The sequence below is a fragment of the Megalobrama amblycephala genome, linkage group LG4 (assembly GCF_018812025.1).
Source record: "Megalobrama amblycephala isolate DHTTF-2021 linkage group LG4, ASM1881202v1, whole genome shotgun sequence".
Taxonomy (NCBI): Eukaryota; Metazoa; Chordata; class Actinopteri; order Cypriniformes; family Xenocyprididae; genus Megalobrama; species Megalobrama amblycephala.
This window is the reverse complement of record NC_063047.1, coordinates 19,506,536-19,525,937: the sequence shown is the minus strand read 5'-3', so window position 1 is coordinate 19,525,937 and position 19,402 is coordinate 19,506,536. Positions and strand designations below refer to the sequence as shown.

General features: G+C 37.5%; 2 protein-coding genes across 10 annotated transcripts in view; both read left to right on the top strand.

Moving 5' to 3' along the window:
- pld2 (phospholipase D2) overlaps nt 1-16,375 on the top strand; it is a 37,398-nt gene extending 21,023 nt beyond the window's left edge. For all 6 annotated transcript variants that reach the window (XM_048188124.1, XM_048188120.1, XM_048188122.1 and 3 more), the window contains exons 16-25: nt 2,736-2,854; nt 2,959-3,072; nt 3,180-3,284; nt 4,186-4,274; nt 4,380-4,493; nt 5,767-5,816; nt 6,063-6,197; nt 7,051-7,204; nt 13,990-14,107; nt 14,478-16,375. In XM_048188124.1, the coding sequence (XP_048044081.1) occupies nt 2,736-2,854; nt 2,959-3,072; nt 3,180-3,284; nt 4,186-4,274; nt 4,380-4,493; nt 5,767-5,816; nt 6,063-6,197; nt 7,051-7,204; nt 13,990-14,107; nt 14,478-14,702 (1,223 nt within the window). In that variant the 3' untranslated portion in view covers nt 14,703-16,375. The remainder of the gene's footprint in view (nt 1-2,735; nt 2,855-2,958; nt 3,073-3,179; nt 3,285-4,185; nt 4,275-4,379; nt 4,494-5,766; nt 5,817-6,062; nt 6,198-7,050; nt 7,205-13,989; nt 14,108-14,477) is intronic.
- Nucleotides 16,376-17,078: 703 nt separating this feature from the next.
- The window catches only part of mink1 (misshapen-like kinase 1), a 47,655-nt gene continuing 45,331 nt past the window's right edge, over nt 17,079-19,402 (top strand). For 3 of the 4 annotated variants that reach the window (XM_048188117.1, XM_048188115.1, XM_048188114.1), the window contains exon 1: nt 17,081-18,334. In XM_048188117.1, the coding sequence (XP_048044074.1) occupies nt 18,278-18,334 (57 nt within the window). In that variant the 5' untranslated portion in view covers nt 17,081-18,277. Of the gene's footprint in view, nt 18,335-19,402 lie in introns of all 4 variants that reach the window. The other variant, XM_048188118.1, reaches the window with a different exon arrangement.

The following is a 19,402-nucleotide window of genomic DNA, read 5'->3' as shown; positions in this document are numbered from 1 at the left end:
CCAGTGACCAGTATGAGAGAGTGAGAGCAAAGAGTATAGAACCCATGAGGCGACACTTTGATACTTTTTGGGTAACAGCCACTAGATGGCGTTCCCGTAGCGTGTTCGCCATTATGGGGTGAAAATACTAACTGGACCATAGAATCCTTCACATCTTACACACCCAAAATTGGTGAATTTCACTGCCAAATCAGAAGCGCAATAGAGCATTTTTTTAAATTAAGTCACCAGTAAATTGTATGGCTCCCACAGTAAATGTTGTATTGTCGTATATATGTTTTATTTGACCAGTTGTGGAATCCAACCATTCAACCATCTGAGGAAACGTAGTTGGCCTACTTTATTGAGTATTTCCATTTTATGCAACTTAACAAATTTATTAATAGTAAATTAATAATTAAAAAATTTAAGATCATCATGTTTGCAGCGAACAATATATTTCAGACCTAATGGAGTAATATCTAGGTCTGAATTGAAATAGGCTATATTGTACGTTTTAATGGATCACGCTACAAACATAATAATCTTATAAAACATGATGCATTGCTGTGTCCATTATCACATAATACACACTTTTGGACACTTTTGCTTCAACGGACATTAGACAACACTGCAAAATCAAGCTGTTATATTCATATATGTATTGTCCAACATTCCCAATTTTTTGATGCATGTCCTTAATTTAATTTTATATGTTGGTATTAATTCAGTGTTTATAATGCTAATACTTGAACTTAAAAATTTTTTAACCCAAACTGACTGGGTTTCAAAGGTTTTGTGAAAAAAGTTGAAGACTTAAACACAAAGTGTGTAAAATAAACTGTTAAAAGGATTTGATGATCACTAGTGATAGTATTTTATTCTTTGTCATCATCATTCAGGTTGGATTTCAGCTTTAATGTACGTTTTTTTAACAAAGCAGCTGATATTGCCATAGAAACTAGTGGACTGCCGACTCGCTTTCACCCCAAAATGGCGGAAACGCGGGGCTGCTGCTGGGCGCCGGTGTTGCAATGGAACGTTCTATTAAAGGGGCTCTATGTAAGATTTTTACTTTAATAAAGCATAAAAATACCCCAATATGTTTGGAGATATTTACGAAACATGCTAAGTTCACCTACTTGTTTCTCAGAAAAACAATGCTACAGCCAGATATTCTACTTTGAAAATGTGTGTTCCATGTCGGAATTTCTAGTTGCGTCCCAAATGACGCACTATGCACTTATACACTATGTACTTGTGCACTATGCACTCATCCGATCCGATCCTCCCTTCCCCTCCACTACGTAATTAAAGCTGCGACATTTGAGTGCATGAAGTGTCCAACATTCCACACTTCGTTTTTTCCGTTAATTTAGTGCATCATTTAAAGTGTACTTTTTCTTTTTGGAATTTTCAGTGTGAACGCACTACTCACACTATTTATACTTAAAAACGTCATAGAATAGTGCATAAGTACGTGAATTGGGACACACCTTCTGTCTTTTGGTCTGTGTGAAACCATGTGCTTCCAGTTATCCAATAGCATTTCGACATCACAGGTTGCCAGTTGGCGGAGAACACCGCATATTGCAACCATGGAAACCAGCAAACAAACTGGGTCAGAGAATCGCAGATTCTACTTGACCTAAAAAGCCTTTGCATCCATCTAAATATCTCTATGAAAGACAGCATATTAAAACAGATAAATCAACTCATTAGCCTACAGTGTGTAAGTCTCCTCAGCTTTCATTGTGAATTGCGCTCCCTATTGTTGCTGGCAACCGGCGATTTTGAACGAGGGGGCGGGCCAAACAATATTTTGAATTTGGAATGCAGTACTTATTTTGAACACTGGGTGTCATTATTACATAGAGCCCCTTTAAGTGTCACGTCTTGTTAGTGTATATTCTTTGGTGAGAGCGATAACACCAAATTTAACACACCTGCTCCCTATTCACACCTGAGACCTTGTAACACTAACGAGTCACATGACACTGGGGAGAGAAAATGGCTAATTGGGCCCAATTTGGACATTTTCATTTAGGGGTGTACTCACTTTTGTGGCCAGCGGTTTAGACATTAATGGCTGTGTGTTGAGTTATTTTGAGGGGACAGCAAATTTACACTGTTATACAAGCTGCACACTCACTACTTTACATTGTAGCAAAGTGTCATTTCTTCAGTGTTGTCACATGAAAAGATATAATAAAATATTCACAAAAATGTGAGGGGTGTACTCACTTTTATGAGATACTGTATAATCTTATATATTTTATTATATCTATTTTTATATAAAAATATGAAAATAAATAAATAATAATAAACGTGCAGTACTGTTCAATAGTTTTTTATTTTATTTTGCTGCATTAATTTAATCAAAAGTGCAGTAAAAACAGTAACATTGTGAAATATTATTTGAAAATGTCATTTATTTCAGTGATGCAAAGCTGAATTTTCAGCATCTATACTGAAGTCTTCAGTGTCACATTATCCTTCAGAAATCATTCTAATGCTGATTTGGTGCTCATGAACCATTTCTTCTTATTATCAGTGTTGTTGTTCTGCTAATCTACAAACAGTTGTTCTGCTTAATATTTTATTGGAAACCATGATACATTTTTTCTCACAATTCTTTGATGAATAGAATGTTCAAAAGGACAGAATTCTTATGTTTATGCTTAGCAAGAACACAGATGGTGGAAGATTGAATGTGGGTATAGCCAATAGTGTAGCTTCTGCTTTTTCCCCCTCAGACAATGTTGACAGAACTCAGGTGCCACGCATCCCCTGGCGAGACCTGGGTGCGGTGCATCATGGGAAAGCAGCCAGAGATCTTGCACGACACTTCATTCAGCGCTGGAACTTCACTAAGGTCAGAAATCAAATGACTGATTTTAGTGATTGTTTTTGAATCTACATGCACACTAGAAACTTCTACCGTTGCTTTTTCTTCTTACATTCTGTTTGTCTTTTAAGATCTTTAAGAACAAGTACAAGGATGACTTCTACCCGTACCTACTGCCGAAATCTCACTACACAGCAGATAAGTTGCCATTTACAATCCCTGGAGCCACAAAAGCCTCTGTACAGGTACATGTTTGTTTTCTTTTCTCTAACTCTTTCCCCTCATTTAATTTATTTTGTTTTTTGCCGTCATCATTTATTTACATCTGTCTCTCTTTCATTATTTCTCGCAGGTTCTTCGTTCTGTTGATCGCTGGTCCGCTGGCACATGTGAACACTCTATCCTCAATGCCTATGTGCATGTTATTGAGAACAGCCAGCATTACATTTATCTAGAGGTAACACTCTCTCTATGACCTTACCAAAAGCATTTGCCTCTGACTCATAAGACTTCACGCACACACAATTGAACAGACATTGTGCTCTGTTCACACACAAAGTCTCAGTGTTGTGGAGTTGTTTGCAGTGTTCTCTCCCACTAGGATCATGTGATTCTACTGCATTCAGCTGGCAACACACAATAGCCCTCTGCTCTCGCCTAATGCTCAGAAACAGGGTCCTAATGCGAGTCACTTAAACTAAGAAGAACGTAACAGATATGCTTAAACTACATCCAGAGGAAATGTTTGTGTCCATACAGAAAAAAAAATAATAAAACAATATTGACAAGCATTGAAAGCTAAAACCTTTACATTTGAGTATTTAAAAACTTGAAATACATCAACAAACACTGATATTGTTGTCCAGACTAAATTATGTAGCACAGTTTACTTTTGTATTTATTTAATATGGATATGAATAAATATTAATTATTTAAGATGGATGTTACAATTCCTAAGAAAAAATATGAATTTATTAATTAATTAATTAATAAAAAATGTATTTAGGTATTTTATAAGAATGTTCCCAAATATTTGCATTTATTACCATTCAAATGGCATTCCATGACCAGAAACAAGCGTTGATCTGATAAAACCCAACAAACATGTCTGTTGCTGTTGGTTGACATCTGAGAAGGAGAATAATCAAAATAATATGAATTTTATTCCTAAGACTGTTTTGTGTTTCTGGCTCCTGGTGAAGCAGCTTTACTGGAAATAGAACTTTTATAAAGATCACATGCTGCAGTCCACCACGTCCGTTTGATGTTCACATTATTACAGTACCAGATGCCTAAAGTTTTGCAAACAAGTGAGACAAATGAAACAAACCCCTCTCTGTCCCTCCTCTTTTTTTTAGAATCAGTTCTTCATCAGCTGCTCAGATGAGAAGAATGTACACAACACCATCGGAGATGCTATTGTCAAACGGATCCTACGGGCTCACAGGTGTGTTACCCCTGACATTACAGTCAGTTCAGTCAAATAAAATGTATTCTGCAGTGTTTCTGTGTTTATTAGCATGAATTGTAAACTTTATTTGAATTGTTATAGTGAGGGGAAGAAGTACAGGGTGTTTGTTGTAATTCCCCTGCTGCCCGGCTTTGAGGGTGACATCAGTCAGGGAGGAGGAAACGCCATTCAGGCTATACTGCACTTCACCTACAGGTACACACACACACACACACACTCCAGCCCAGCCAAACATCTACAATTATTCACACTCTCTCACCACTAGGGATGGGTATTGACACAATTTTCACGATTCGATTAGATTACTATTCACATGCATTCGATTTGATTTGATACCGATTATTTTGGATGTAGTATATGAGTTACAGTACATGGCAACTAATGCTGTAAACTACACATGTAAGTCAGTTGGTACTACTATAATAATATTGAAGGTTAAATTAACTTATTTATATACAAACACTTAAAGGGTTAGTTCACCCAAAAATGAAAATTCTGTAATTTATTACTCACCCTCATGCCGTTCCACACCCGTAAGACCTTCGTTCATCTTCGGAACACAAATTAAGATATTTTAGTTGAAATCCGATGGCTCCGTGAGGCCTGCGTAGCCAGCAATGATATTTTCTCTCTCAAGATCCATAAAGGTACTAAAAACATATTTAAATCGGTTCATGTGAGTACAGTGGTTCAATATTAATATTATAAAGTGACGAGAATATTTTGGTGCGCCAAAAAAAACAAAATAATGACTTATTTAGTAATGGCCGATTTCAAAACATTCGGAGCTTTATGAATCAGTGTGTCGAATCTGCTGTTCGGAGCGCCAAAGTAACGTGATTTCAGCCATTGGCAGTTTGACACGCAATCTGAATCATGATTCGATACGCTGATTCATTTTTGCTCTGATGCTTTCTGAAGCAGTGTTTTGAAATCGACCATCACTAAATAAGTTGTTATTTTGTTTTTTTGGCGCTCCAAAAATATTCTCGTCGCTTTATAATATTAATATTGAACCACTGTACTCACATGAACCGATTTAAATATGTTTTTAGTACCTTTATGGATCTTGAGAGAGAAAATATCATTGCTGGCTACGCAGGCCTCACGGAGCCATCGGATTTCAACTAAAATATCTTAATTTGTGTTCCGAAGATGAACGAAGGTCTTACGGGTTTGAATCTCATAATAAGATGGACGTCATTTGAAATCTGAGACTTTGCTTCATATCAAAAGTAACAAAGCACAAAGATTATTGCGATTTATTGGATGGGAGGCGCTACATATTCTGCTCATTCATCAACTGAAAACATACTAGACTAATCGATTCTTGGGATTTAAGAATCGATATCGGTTTGTAAAAATGGGAATCGATTAAAATCGAGAAATCAATATTTTTTTACCCAGCCCTACTCTCCACCCAAAATATGTGATTGTGTTTTGCTAACAGAACTTTTTCTGTGTGTAGAACGATTAATCGAGGAGAACACTCCATTCTTTCAAGATTAAAGGAACAAAGTAAGTATCTGACAGAAACATATTTAGCTGTCTGTAATTCTGCCACTCTGGTAGAGTAAATTTTTTGGATCCTGTCTTGTTCTCCATCTGTTACTTTCACATCTGTCTGTTTATAAGTGACTAAATTATTTAGTTTATCTGATGTTGGTTTTTTTTTAACCATGGATTACATCATTCTACCCATTAACCAATCACACGGATGGTTTGCCATTTATTGTTTTAATGACTGCCTCATCATCTCATCAGTGCAGGACGAATGGACACAGTATATTTCTCTGTGTGGTCTGCGCACACACTCTCAGTTCGGCCAATCCCCTGTTACAGAGCTCATCTACGTCCACAGCAAAGCCCTCATTGCTGACGACCGTTGCTACATCATAGGTGAGACATTTGGTTTCAGATTAATACAATAAGACACAAGTGACTGTGTCTGTGACCCATGACAATAGTTCAAAACCTTTTTTAATGTATATTACCATTCAAAGATTGATGTCAGACAGATTTTTTTTAAAGAAATAAAAACCTTTATTCAGCAAGGACATTAAGTTGATACAAAGTGTCAGTAAAGGCATTTGTGATGTTATAAAAGATTTATCTTTCAAATAAATCTAGGCATCAAAGAATCTTAAATAAATATCACAGTTAAAAATATTAAGCAGCACAACTGTTTTAAACTTTAATTAAAGGTGATAACAAGAAGATAATAATGATAAGAAATGTTTCGTGAGCACCAAATCAACATATTAGACTGATTTCTGAAGGATGTCATGTGACACTGAAGACTGGAAAATTCAGCTTTCCCTTTACAGGAATAAATTGCATTTTAAAATATATTCTAATAGAAAACAGTCATGTTAAACCATAATAATTTTTCATAATATTACTGCTTTACTGTATTTTTGATCAAATTAATGCAGTCTTGGTGAGCATAAGAGACTTTCAACAAAATTAAACATTTGAAACCCCCCACAGACCCATCAGAAAGGTGCTTTTAATGGTGCTTTTCAATTAATCTTCATCAAAGCTCAACTTCGATCTGATGACCATCTTTAAATAATTTCCATTTTATATAGGTTTAACAAGGCAAAATATAAAAAAGGTAGGCCAGGCGTATTTGTACCCTGGGTTGGGATTTGGGAATCACTGACCCAAGATACTTAGTATTTGCATGAAGAAGCTGAACTCCACAATCCACCTGTTCTTCAAAATGTCGTTCCTCTCCTGTTGTTATCAGGGTCGGCCAACATCAATGACAGGAGCATGCTGGGCAGTCGTGACAGTGAACTGGCAGTGCTGGTTGAGGATGAGGAAAGAGTTCCCTCAGTTATGAACGGAGAGGAATACCAGGCTGGACCACTAGCACTCGCCTTACGAAAGGAGTGCTTCAGGTGTGTATACATGTGTCCAAAGCAGCTACAGAGATGCACCAGAGCTAGAAAAGTCTGAGAAAGTGGGCATGTAAAGCTCTGGAAAAGTGGGAGTGTAGAAGGGGGGAAGATGGGAGAGAACAACAATTTTTTTTTTTGTGTGTATTAGAATAATCCATTGTATCATCGCATTCAGATACACCACTGTATCGGTGTCCATATTTGTACATATTTCATTTGAAGAAGACATCATGAAATATGCATACACTGTGCTGGTTCATGTTTGGTGCAGGAGAGTGTGTGAAATACATCTATAAAAACTTAAAACACACATTCTTCAGTCTGTATATGATCTGTGATCCATGTGGCGAGTGTTTTTAAACTCATCGCAGAGCTACGCACTGAAACCGATCATATAGGCGCTCCACGTGTATATCGTAACAATCATATTTTCCATGAGTTCGTAGTCAAACTCCAGTTCTGACCGCATCACGGGCAAAATACAAACAACACTGTAACATTAATGTGATCTCATGCTGCTCTGCTCGCTTCGCAGGGAAACGCATTTTTGTATTGTAGCGCTGAGGAAGCGAGCACCTACGACCCATGTCTCTGAATGACAACAATATTAGACAATGAGACAGAAGCAAAAGAAGTGATATTTCCTCATGCATAATTATAATCTTGTGCATACTACAGCGCAGTGATTGGATTGAACGAGCTCTTTCTCATGAATAAATGCAGAGAAACGCTCAGAACTGTGTGACGTAGATTTGGGCCTCTCCCGCTCCTGCAGCCTATCTATCACACACTGAATCTATGTCAGATTTCTGTGACGTAGCTTCGACTTTGCTTTTAAAACTGGAAGTATGAAATTGCTCTGAAAAATGCAAAAATAACCAGTTTCCACTTATTTATAAACTATATGAATGTGGTTAGTGTTTTCATTGACATACAACCTGTACATATCTGTTCACATCTCAAAAAATGTGTTCTGGGGTTACATGACCCTTTTAATCTCAGGTTGGAAAAGTCATGGACATTTCCATAGCGAATGAAAATTTCTTTGGATATGCTTTGCATGGAGGCTCAGAAAGCTGGATCCTCCAGCGTTTTCAGTCTGAATCCAGTGTGATGAGATAACAAGCCTGTGTACCAAAAAATAATGGCAAGAAAACATGTCTTTCTATTGAGCTGTCTCTGCAAACTGCAAGCAAGAACATATATGGACAGTGCAACCAGTGTACACTACTGTTTAAAAGTCTGGGGTTCGCAAGATATTTTTATGTTTTTGAAAGAAGTCTGTTATGCTCACCAAGGCTGCATTTATTTGATTTAAAGGATTAGTCCACTTTTAAATACACTTTTCCTGATAAATTTACTCACCCCCATGTCATCCAAGATGTTAATGTCTTTCTTTTGTCAGTCGAAAGATGAGTAATAAGGGTCGAATCGATCGGTCATTTTCGGAAAAAATACAACCGTTTATGCTTTATAAACAAAATATCGCATTGAACGTACTTTCCGCTTCCGCATTCTTCATAACGCTTACGCTGAATGTCCTACGCCTTCCCTATTCAAGTTACGTAAAAAAACGAAACTGGCGTTGCGTTCGTTCCGTAAGTAGAATAGGGAAGGCGTAGAACATTCAGCGTAAGTGTTATGAAGAATGCGGAAGCGGAAAGTACGTTCAATGCGATATTTTGTTTATGAAGCATAAACGGTTGTATTTTTTCCGAAAATGACCGATCGATTCGCTAGATAAGACCCTTATTACTCATCTGGTATCGTTTAAAGCTCTTGAAGCTGCACTGAAACTGTAATTTTGACCTTCAACCTGTTGGTAGCCATTGAAATCCACTGTAAGGAGAATAATCCTGGAATGTTTTCCTCAAAAACCTTCATTTCTTTTCGACTGACGAAAGAAAGACATGAACATCTTGGATGACATGGGGGTGTGTAAATTTATCAGGAAAAGTGTATTTAAAAGTGGACTAATCCTTTAAAAACAAACAAACAATGAAAACAGTAATATTGTGAAAAAATTAATGTTCAGCATCATTGCCTCAGTCTTCAGTGTCAAATGATCCTTCAGAAATCATTTTAAAGGTGGGGTATGTATTTTTTCAACTAGACTGTTTAGAAGTTAGTCGGGCCGACACCAACAACAAACGTCTAACCAATGAGCATTAAGGGGCGTATGACGGTCAGGGAGAGAGAACGAGCAAGAGGGAGATTTGAAGGGGAAAAAACACAGAAACAGAGATGATGAAACACAATACAAAACAGCTCAAAAGAATATCACTGGAATTAGGGCTGCACGATTTGGGGAAAATGTCATATTGCGATTATTGAGGTCAATATTGCGATTGCGATATGCGATAGCGATATAATAAACAAATAGTATCATGAGTCATCTTGCTTGGTTCTCTATGAAAATGCACACAAAGATTACTGATAATGCTGAAATGTGTATTTCTTAACTCAAACTAGCAACAACAACAAATAAATGCACAGTGTTTTCAAATTAAAATATTTTTACAAAATTAAATAATAACACCTTTGCATTACTGCAAACTTGTTATAATCCCATTTAAGATGTTTGTTTCTTTACTAATCTGTGGTTCAACGGATCACAAAACTCATGGTTCGGATCACATCACGGTTATGACGTCACGGATCGGATAATTTTTCGGATCAGCACAAAAAAAAACAACTTAACTTTGCATGTATTACTTAGCCCACTTAAACTACTCTGATACCACAGCATAAACTACTAGCTTAAGTAATACATTATTAAAGGCAAGTGAACAGACTGTAAAAAGAACAAATACTGTACACCAATTACAACAAGCATAGATAAATACTACATAAAGTTACAAATAAAATATAAGGTCTAACTGTAGTATTAATTTTCATGCACAGAAATGTAATAATTAAATGTAAAATGACACTGGTCACTGTATAAATTTAACCCTCTACAGCACAGCGTTGCCCTCAGGCAATGGAGAGTTTTCTTAAGCCCTATGTTTAGTAAATATTTCTTTAAATGATATCAACCAATTAGAAAGGTCGAGAAAGTACCAAATAACAGTTCAGTAAGGTGTTGGAGTCAATATCAAGCACCATTTAAAGGTGGGACGTCCTGTTCTGACACATGGTCACAGGAGCACATGGTGTGAGAAGAAGGCAATATTATTTGCTTTAGTAATCTTATTTAAAACGACATGAACTGTACATAAAAAATATGTGTGTGTGTTTGAAGGTGTAGAGAAGCCTTTTGTCAGGTTTTATGAAGTTTTTTTTTTTATTTTGCATGTTCAGAAATTCAGTTTTTCTTTTCGTTGTGCGATAAGGGGTACTTTTTGAGGAGGTTTTAGACAGTACCTCTCATTGGCAACAATGTATTATAAGAAGGGAAGATGCAAGATTCCTGGGTGTGCAGGAACACCCAAAGTGATGTGCAAAAATTGTAACATACACCACTATGTCACAGCAGAGAAGAAGTGCTTTTTGAAGTTTCGTACAGAGTGAAATCTTATTACATGAAGTACATTATATTGCATAGCACACTACATGATACAGATCTATGCATGTATCAAATTCAATACATCAATGTCTTTCAAGTGTTTTTCCCTTTTTACTTAATGATTTCTTGAATTTTTTTTACAAAAAAAATTGATTTTGATGATAATTTTCTCTATGACTCTGTACCATTGTCGCACAACGTTGCCCTGAGGCAACGAAAAAATAATTTTTTTTAATCAATAAAATGTTCCCAAAAGAACCAAAAAATTATGTGGAATATTTTTTTTCATTTGCCATCAACATGTGTGCAGTAGGGGGTTAATATAGATTAATCTTTGTTAAAGCTGTGTTTTGTTGTTTGATTTACATGACAGACAACAGCAGGTATTTATAGGTTGCTGTCACTTTAAGAGTAAGACATGCACGCACACATCAGATAGATACACATCTGAATTCTCACCTCCTTCACTTAAGAAATTAACCGAAAGTGTTTACGAGAAGACTTGCTGAGAGAGGTATTTTGACTGACATAATGCGTGTATGTGACCATCCAAGTGCATTGAGGACGCGAAAGAGAAATCAATTTGGAGTTTGCGAGCTATAACGCGCCTCTCTCTCTGCGCGTGAGCCTTGTATGTATGTGCGTCATGTGCGCACCGATAACAGCGCTGCGTGCGATACCGAATTAAATCCTTTTGCCTCTTCTAGTGCTGGAATGGTTTTATTATATCTATTTAATGTGTAAACTAGCAAGACAAACACGTTCAAATGATAACCTTTCACTCTATTGCGGTTAAAGTTGCAATTGATCCGCGAAACACATGCGTCCCGAACTGTGGGCCTTGGTCCGTACGGATCACGGATCAACAAAACCACTACTACTCTGGGTTTATAATCTTATAGCCAAAATATCGCCATGCTACCATACAGAGGTAGCATTTTTTCTTGCCACCAGTTCAGTGACCGTTTGCTCCGCATCCATCTACCCGTTCTCTGCGCTGCACACCGGAAAAAGTCATGACATGACCGTGCGCGCCACACGTGCCACTGCTTAAACTGAAACTGACTGGTCTTCTTTTTGTTAGCGGTGTATAAATTGGGCAAACGGCTCTCAGAGAATGGGTTGTCGTGTCCACACATGTATTTATTTATTTATTAAATTATTATTATTATTTTATTTCATAAAATCGCAGCATTTTGCATCATATAATCGCACAAGCTTGACATCGCGATTGCGATTGCGATATGATTAATCGTGCAGCTCTAACTGGAATGAAGGGTTATGACTGGGCAAGCACTTTAGGACCGGTGTTAATATTAGAAAGGTTTTCCAGCGCTGGAGAGAGCTGAGTGGGAAGGCCTGAAAACAGACATGGAGGCTGCTTTGATTCCTTCACATGTGAGTAAAACTGGGTTTTGATTGTCTGGGGCTGCTGTGCTGTTGGCGACCAACAACGAACAGTTGTTTGTATTTACTATTGTGTACTGTACGTTCATTTTTTGTGCTTCCTTGTCGTTCATTCATCATCTGCGCTTTATTTTTCTACATTTTTTCCAGCATTCTTTGATGAATAGAAAGATCAAAAGAACAGCATTTATTCGAAATAGAAATCTTTTGTAACATTATAAATATCTTTACTGTAACGTTTGATCAATGTAATGTGTCTTTCTAATTTCTTTAAAAAAAAATCTAATAGACCCTAAACTTTTGAACGATAGTTTGTTTGATTCACAACAAATGAGTCTTAGGAGCTAATTCTTATAATGAATCGTTTAAGATGAATCACAAACTCATGATTTACTGATGTGAATCATTATGAGGTAAAGCTGTTTAGCCTGTAGGGCACAAATATCTGCAAGATTAGCTGACCTTAATGACTGTAACAAATTAAAGCATTTAATTTATGCAATTTGTCACAATACGCTACCATATGTCAAGCAAAATTGATTGGAAATGAGTGACGGAGATAAGAGTATGATATCATTAGTAGTCAATAGCCAATCACTTTGTATCTTTTTGCATTTCTCTCCATGAAATATCTTTAACATAGTCGTAATCCATCTCTTCTACATGAGAATGGTTCTGTAGCTATGATAGATTTGTGTTTGTGCAGTGAAGCACCTCAGCTTCCCATTTTGTCCAACTTCTCCCCTGTCTGTGTAGGAGTGTGTGAGTGAAAGAGAGAGGTGTGTGAGCAGAGCAATTTGTGTTGGCACGTTGCGTTCCATACTGCCAGCTACCAGAACATCTCTTGGTTGCCAAGGGAAACAGTGAGATACTTCTAATGATGCGTGTGTCTGCAGCACCTTTCACTGCTGGCCTTGGGATGTGACCTCAAGTGATTGTGTTAATGTCCATCTCTGGGTCCTGTGATTTGATTGAATTATTCCACTCTAATCTCCTCGCATAATAGTTTTCACAGTTCACATTTGCTTTATGAGACTTTCTGCAGGCTTTCTACACCCCAAGGGTGCACTGTACCGGTCTAAATGAGTTTGTGGAACATATTGTTTGATATTTTTCCTTTTTTGATGTTGACTTGTCCCTGATGTAAGTAAAATGCTATTAAATTAACTCTGGATATGATTAAAATTTGAAATTAGATTATGTAGATGGAGATTGTGCAACCTTAGCCAATTTTTAGTCCTAGTCTTTTAAGAGCATTTCATTGACTTTCTCTTTTCTTTTCTTTTTTTTTTTTTTACTGTTTGGTCCATGTAAGCATATATATATATATATATATATATATATATATACACACACACACACACACACACACACACACACACACACACATATATATACATACATATATATATACATGCACACATCAATCACACTCAGATCCACAGACTTTTAAACGAACTCTGGAAAGGGTCACTCTTGGTGAGAATGCTGTTACAGCAGAGCTGCTGTCTATCCATCTTAAAATTTACAAATGCTGTGATGAACCAAATCCCGAAACTAAAAGGGAGGGGTTATGTAAATGAATGGCCAAAACACATAAAAAGTTTTCCATTTTTAGTTTAACAGTGTTGTGTAAATGGCCCCTAAGAATAAAGATGTACAACATTAAACTAACATCTTAATTTTGAGTTTATTTTTATTACAACGGAAGTACCAGAGGTACTTGTCAGCTTACTGTAGATAGAAGGGCCTTTGAATATTGTCTTGGACAGAGGGAGGCCTTAGAATCAAAAAAGTTGAGAACGACTGCTCTAAATACTGTTAAGCAAACTGTAACTGTCTAAATTCACCCTTTATCTCCTCTCCTCAGTGTACTTCTCGGAGCAAAATGTGACCCAACCATGGACATTGATGATCCAATCAGTGATCATTTCTTCAATGATGTTTGGAACAAAATCGCCCAAACAAATGCCATCATCTATGAGAAGGTGAGGGACAGAGCTTGTGATCTTAATTTCTCCACACCCCCTCTAGCCATTTATGAATCTGATGTCTTTAACTAAAGGTTTTCGTTTAAAGTCACTGTGCAGGATTTGAACTGATTCAAATGCATTGAATGCCGGTCTAAACTATGACAAAACCTGCAATTACTGTAATTTGCAGGTTGTGCAGTAGTCCTGCAGACAATAGCACCACTCCCATACACTTCTGCGCTATCATTATCCATATGTTTACACTCACAATGCTAATCCCAGAGATCTCGATGGTTGCATGTACTAGTTATGGATTAGATTTCCGGAATGTTAAAATAAATGTTGGCCAGTGGATATACTGCAATACCTTTTCTTCACTGTGCAGGTCTTCCGATGTCTTCCACTGGACTCCATCCAAAATTTGCGTGAATTGCCCGGGCACATGAATGCGGAGAGCCTCAGTCTTACCGACCCGGAGAAAGCCAGAGAAGAATTACAGGCCATCCATGGCATCCTGGTCCATTTCCCGCTGCATTTCTTGTGCGAGGAGAACTTGCTCCCACCACTTAAAAGCAAAGAAGGAATGGTTCCTATGGACGTGTGGACATAGCAGGGAAAAGCATCAAATAGTTTGAAGTGTGCCAGTCAAAATGGATTTTAGAGTTTAAAATATCACACATCCAGGAAGCTATAAACTACTGTGGCTAACTGCCACACTTTTTGTCCATTTAAGTTTGGAAAGTAACGCTAGTAAATGGATGATTAGCTCTGAACACTAACCCAAACACAGTGTAGAAACACATGATGATCTTGTATAACTAGATAAATGCATTTATACCAGTAGAATCACACGGTGCTGTTGCTAATTTTATGAAGATACAACGAAATGACATCGATCTTCTCCCCAAATGCCCATTATGGCCTCAAATGTCATGATCTGAGTATTTAAGATGGCAGAGGATGTAAAGTGCTGCTCATATATTGTGGATGGAATGAGGAACGAGGAAAGGAAAGAAGAGAGAATAAGGCAAAAGAGAGAGAGAGAGTATTTTTGATGACCGAGGAACAGAACGTACATTTATTGTTGTGAATGTGTGTGGGTGGATAGCATTGCTTTACCTTCTTTTTCCTCTCTCTTTATTTCTTTCTTGCGTGCACTACACCTCTCAATGCAGTGGTAGCAAATCTGTCAGAACATTTGTGGTTGTTATGGTGACGGGTATAAAGAGCTGACTTGGTCTTGGCTGCTGAGAGTGCGATAGAGAGAACGAAAGAAAGAGAGAGGAAGATCGAGAAGAAGCATGAAAAAATAGACAAACCGTAAAAACAGGGAAAACTGTGGGTGCTGGCGTACTTGGTCAGAAAAATTATGTAATGTTTTTTGAAACAGGTAGGGGGGAGTTTTACGGAGCAGGGATCAGGTGGGGCATCAAACATGGTGAGATATTCAGGGGGAGTCTCAGCTCAACATTTATCACCCCCCCCCCCCCCAGTATCTCCATGACAACCAGAAGAAATTATTGTTATGTAATAATGTCAGTGGCCCAGAAGATTCCACTTTGGTTTTTTTGGAGGGGGTGTCGACACAAGTGCAAAGCACACTAGAGGCCAGAAAAGCAAAGCTAATTTTGTCAATGCCCCACTTTGTAAATGATTACTAATCTGACCGTGTAATGCTGTAGAATGTTGTAGGTGACTTTACCTGCACTTAAAGACAATGTTTTAGGGTTTGACCACTGGAGACACAATCATTATTATACTGTAACATTCGAATCACATGAAGCAATCACCTTTATGTACTGGCAATTATGCTTTTTTAAAAATCACTCTATACCTGTTCAGATATTCACTTAACCACTTTTGCACATTTTTATACTTTTTATGTATATACAATTGTTTTTAATTAGAAAGCGTACTGAGCTCACAGACTAATACTTAAATGAATCTTGGCTAACACTATGTGTTTTCACAACTTCTGGACGTCTACTATAGGCCTTAGCTAGGATAGACGGCAAATTGAATTTTCTTCAGATGAAAATGAGGCAGTGAAGAACAGACTTACAGTCTTTACAATGGCATGCTTTCTATAAAGGTCCTAGATTACATGTCATTTTTAAAACTCACTTTCAAAACTGTTTTATGGTGTTTTTGTCTACATGGATGACATGTATTTTTGTATTAATGACTACAAATGACATATAGCTGTCTGAAAGCAATTGAGCAATCAATTATTTTTCCTCCATCTGTTCTCCATCTGAATAAATATACTAATATGTTAATTTACTTCAGATGCTTTGTGTTATTTGTGTGTGTGTGTGTGTGTGTGTGTGTGTGTGTGTGAGAGAAGTTTTGACTACATTGTGAGGACCAATTAGTCTCACAAAGGTAGTAAAGCCTGAAATCATCAACATTGTGAGGACCAGCCAACAACATTAAATTATTTATACAGCGCCTTTCTTAAACTCAAGGTCACTTTAAAGAGCAAAGAAGAAAAAAAAAATCAGAAACGGAAGACTAAAAATGAAAATTCTATAATTTACTCACCCTCATGTCATTCCAAACCTGAATGACTTTTTCTTCTGCAGAACAAAATAGGAGATATTTTGAAGAATGTTGTAAACTGTTTTGTGCTCCACAGAAGAAAGTCAAAAACGACATGAAGTGGGCAAATCATGACAGAATGTTATCTTTATTATTATTTATAATATTTTTTTTCTCCGATGAACTATCCCTTTAATAAACATACTAAATTATGTCTTAAATTATAAAAGTGTTGAAAGTGTTAGGTTTATGAGGACAGAAAAATCATTAACTTAGTATGAAAGCAATAGAAGTCAATGTAAAGTCTCCCAAATTAAATAAATAAATAAATAAATAAATAAACTTGTGTGGTTATGTTCTGCTCAAGTTACGGAGGCATTATCCCGGTACCACCTGTCTCCATTGTAACAAGCTTATTCGGGTAGTTTGTCCCTGTTGTAGCACCGTAGCACAGTCCAGGAAGAAGGGAGTGAGAAGAAGTGTAGGGGAGGGAGGAAAAAAAGGAAAGTGGCTGGAAAACAGTGTTGTGTATTCTTGCAGAGGAGGGACGTCACAGCCCGACCACAGCAGAAGTAGGATAGGATCATACCAAGACAGGAGAAAGAAGTTCAATCTGACACATCAAAACAAACGAGATTACAGCAAAAGGGCAAAGTTGATTCCCGAGGCGACTCATTGGCGAATATCTGAATAATAATATTATTATGTATGCATCGTGACGAGTCGTTGCGTTAAAGGGTCCGAGCTAAAAACAAGGTCCTGTTTATGATTTCCCGTTCTTCCCCCTCTCTTTCTCTCCAACAATTCGGCGGAGGTTTTGCGCACCACCGGGAGGTGCCGCTGACTGACATCAGGAGGGAATGAAAGTTTGCCAGGCGGGCGGAATTTTATTCGACGTAAACACTTCTTGTTTTTGACACCAGGGACGCGTATTTCAACCCGATAAACATTGTAGAGACTTTTAAAAACTGTGGACATTTACTGAACCGAACTGTGACATCGAAATCTACACAGAAATCCTGTTTAAGGCGTGTGCGTGGGTTGCGCCGTAACATGACGGCTACAGTGGCAGATTGACGCGGATATCACGAGCGCCGCTGTTTTGGAGCTCGGCTTTTCACATACCTTGAAGTTCTGCCTATTTATTTACATATTTTGTGATTTATACTGCTCGTGTATATATTATTCTACTGTTTTTGACTGAGGTAGGCTTGGCTTAACTTACGCAGTGTGGCCAAAATGAGTGTAGAGACGGAGCGCAGTGTGGCACATCTGATTCAAGCTCATGTAAATGTTGCCATGCAATCTTCAGGATTATAGGCTCAACCTCAGCCTTTATCATCGATAAATGCTCGCTAGGCATTTCTCGATCGTCTCCGGCTAACACTTGCCTGAAGAACCGGATCACTTAGCCTTAAAGAACCCTTTGTTTTCCGATAAAGAAGAAACAAACATTTATGGTCAGAAATCCTGCAGCTGTTGTCAGTTAAACTGGTCGCGGCGGGGACGAGCCAAATGTTTCTCGGGGGACCTCACAAGTTTTTCTCAACTGTCCCTTGAAAGAAGCATACTAATAAAATAGCATCGCGGTCGTAGCTGCAGTTTTGGAGTACGCATTTTGAATTTCCTTCTGAAATCGTAAAAATGTCAGAAAACGCACCTACGCGGAGTCTGGATGACATCGACCTGGCCGCCCTGCGGGTGAGTGAGTGTGAGAGAGTGTTCACCTACCTGCACCTGCCAGAGGCCTTCACACCCAAACACAAACACACCATAACAGTATGATTTATGAGTTAGGGGGATAATATAAATACGTCAACGAGCTTTTAAATATGATCTTAAAGGTTTACGAGCTCGAAAATGATTATTTCCTGCGAGCAGGTGAGTCTTGGGCCTGTATTGTGTAATATAATAATCAAGGCCTGGTTAGTTTATGCATTTCTGTGTGTGTCTAAGTCTAGGTCTCTCTCACTCACACACGTACATTTGTGGTTAGGGAGGGACTACCTTGCAAATAAGTGTTGACACTGAATAGGCTTGCTTTGTAATCTTAGAATAGCTCCCTTGTTGTATGGGGAATGCCCTGCAAAACATTAGTGTAACTTTACATTTAGGCCATGGCTCTTTTTGTTTACATACAGTACAAATGCCATGGAATGATTCAGTGGACTGTGTTTTTTTTATAGCTTCCCTACATTCCCTACTGGCCAGATGCTGGAAAGTCTCAGTTAATGGATAATTTTGATATTTTTACAGAAATGATTGAGTCCGTTTTTTGAGTTGCCCACTTAGTATGCAGAAGTGAGCAGATTATTATCATGACATTGATCCAGACTACATGGCAAGAAGATGATAATCTTTTACCAAAGTCTATTTTTGCAGGAAACTAGCCTAGTATATTTTAGCAGCAAACAATATCTTGCTTAATACGCATTCATAAATTTGGGGTCAGCAAGATTTTGGAAAATTTTTCAAAGAATTCTCTCGGCGGCATTTATTTGATCAAAAATACATTAAAACGGTAATTTTGTGAAATATTTTTACACTTGAAACTTTTACACGTTATGATTTTATGGAAAACAAAATTATTCTGTGATGAACAGTAAGAAATCATTGTACTACTGCCTTTACTGTAACATTGGCTCAATTTAATGCATATTTGCTAATAATAAGTATTAATATCTTTAAATAAAAAATCTTACTGACCCCAAACCTTTGCACTTTGCGCAATAGCCTCTTAATAGCTTGCATATGTTGTATACTAGAATA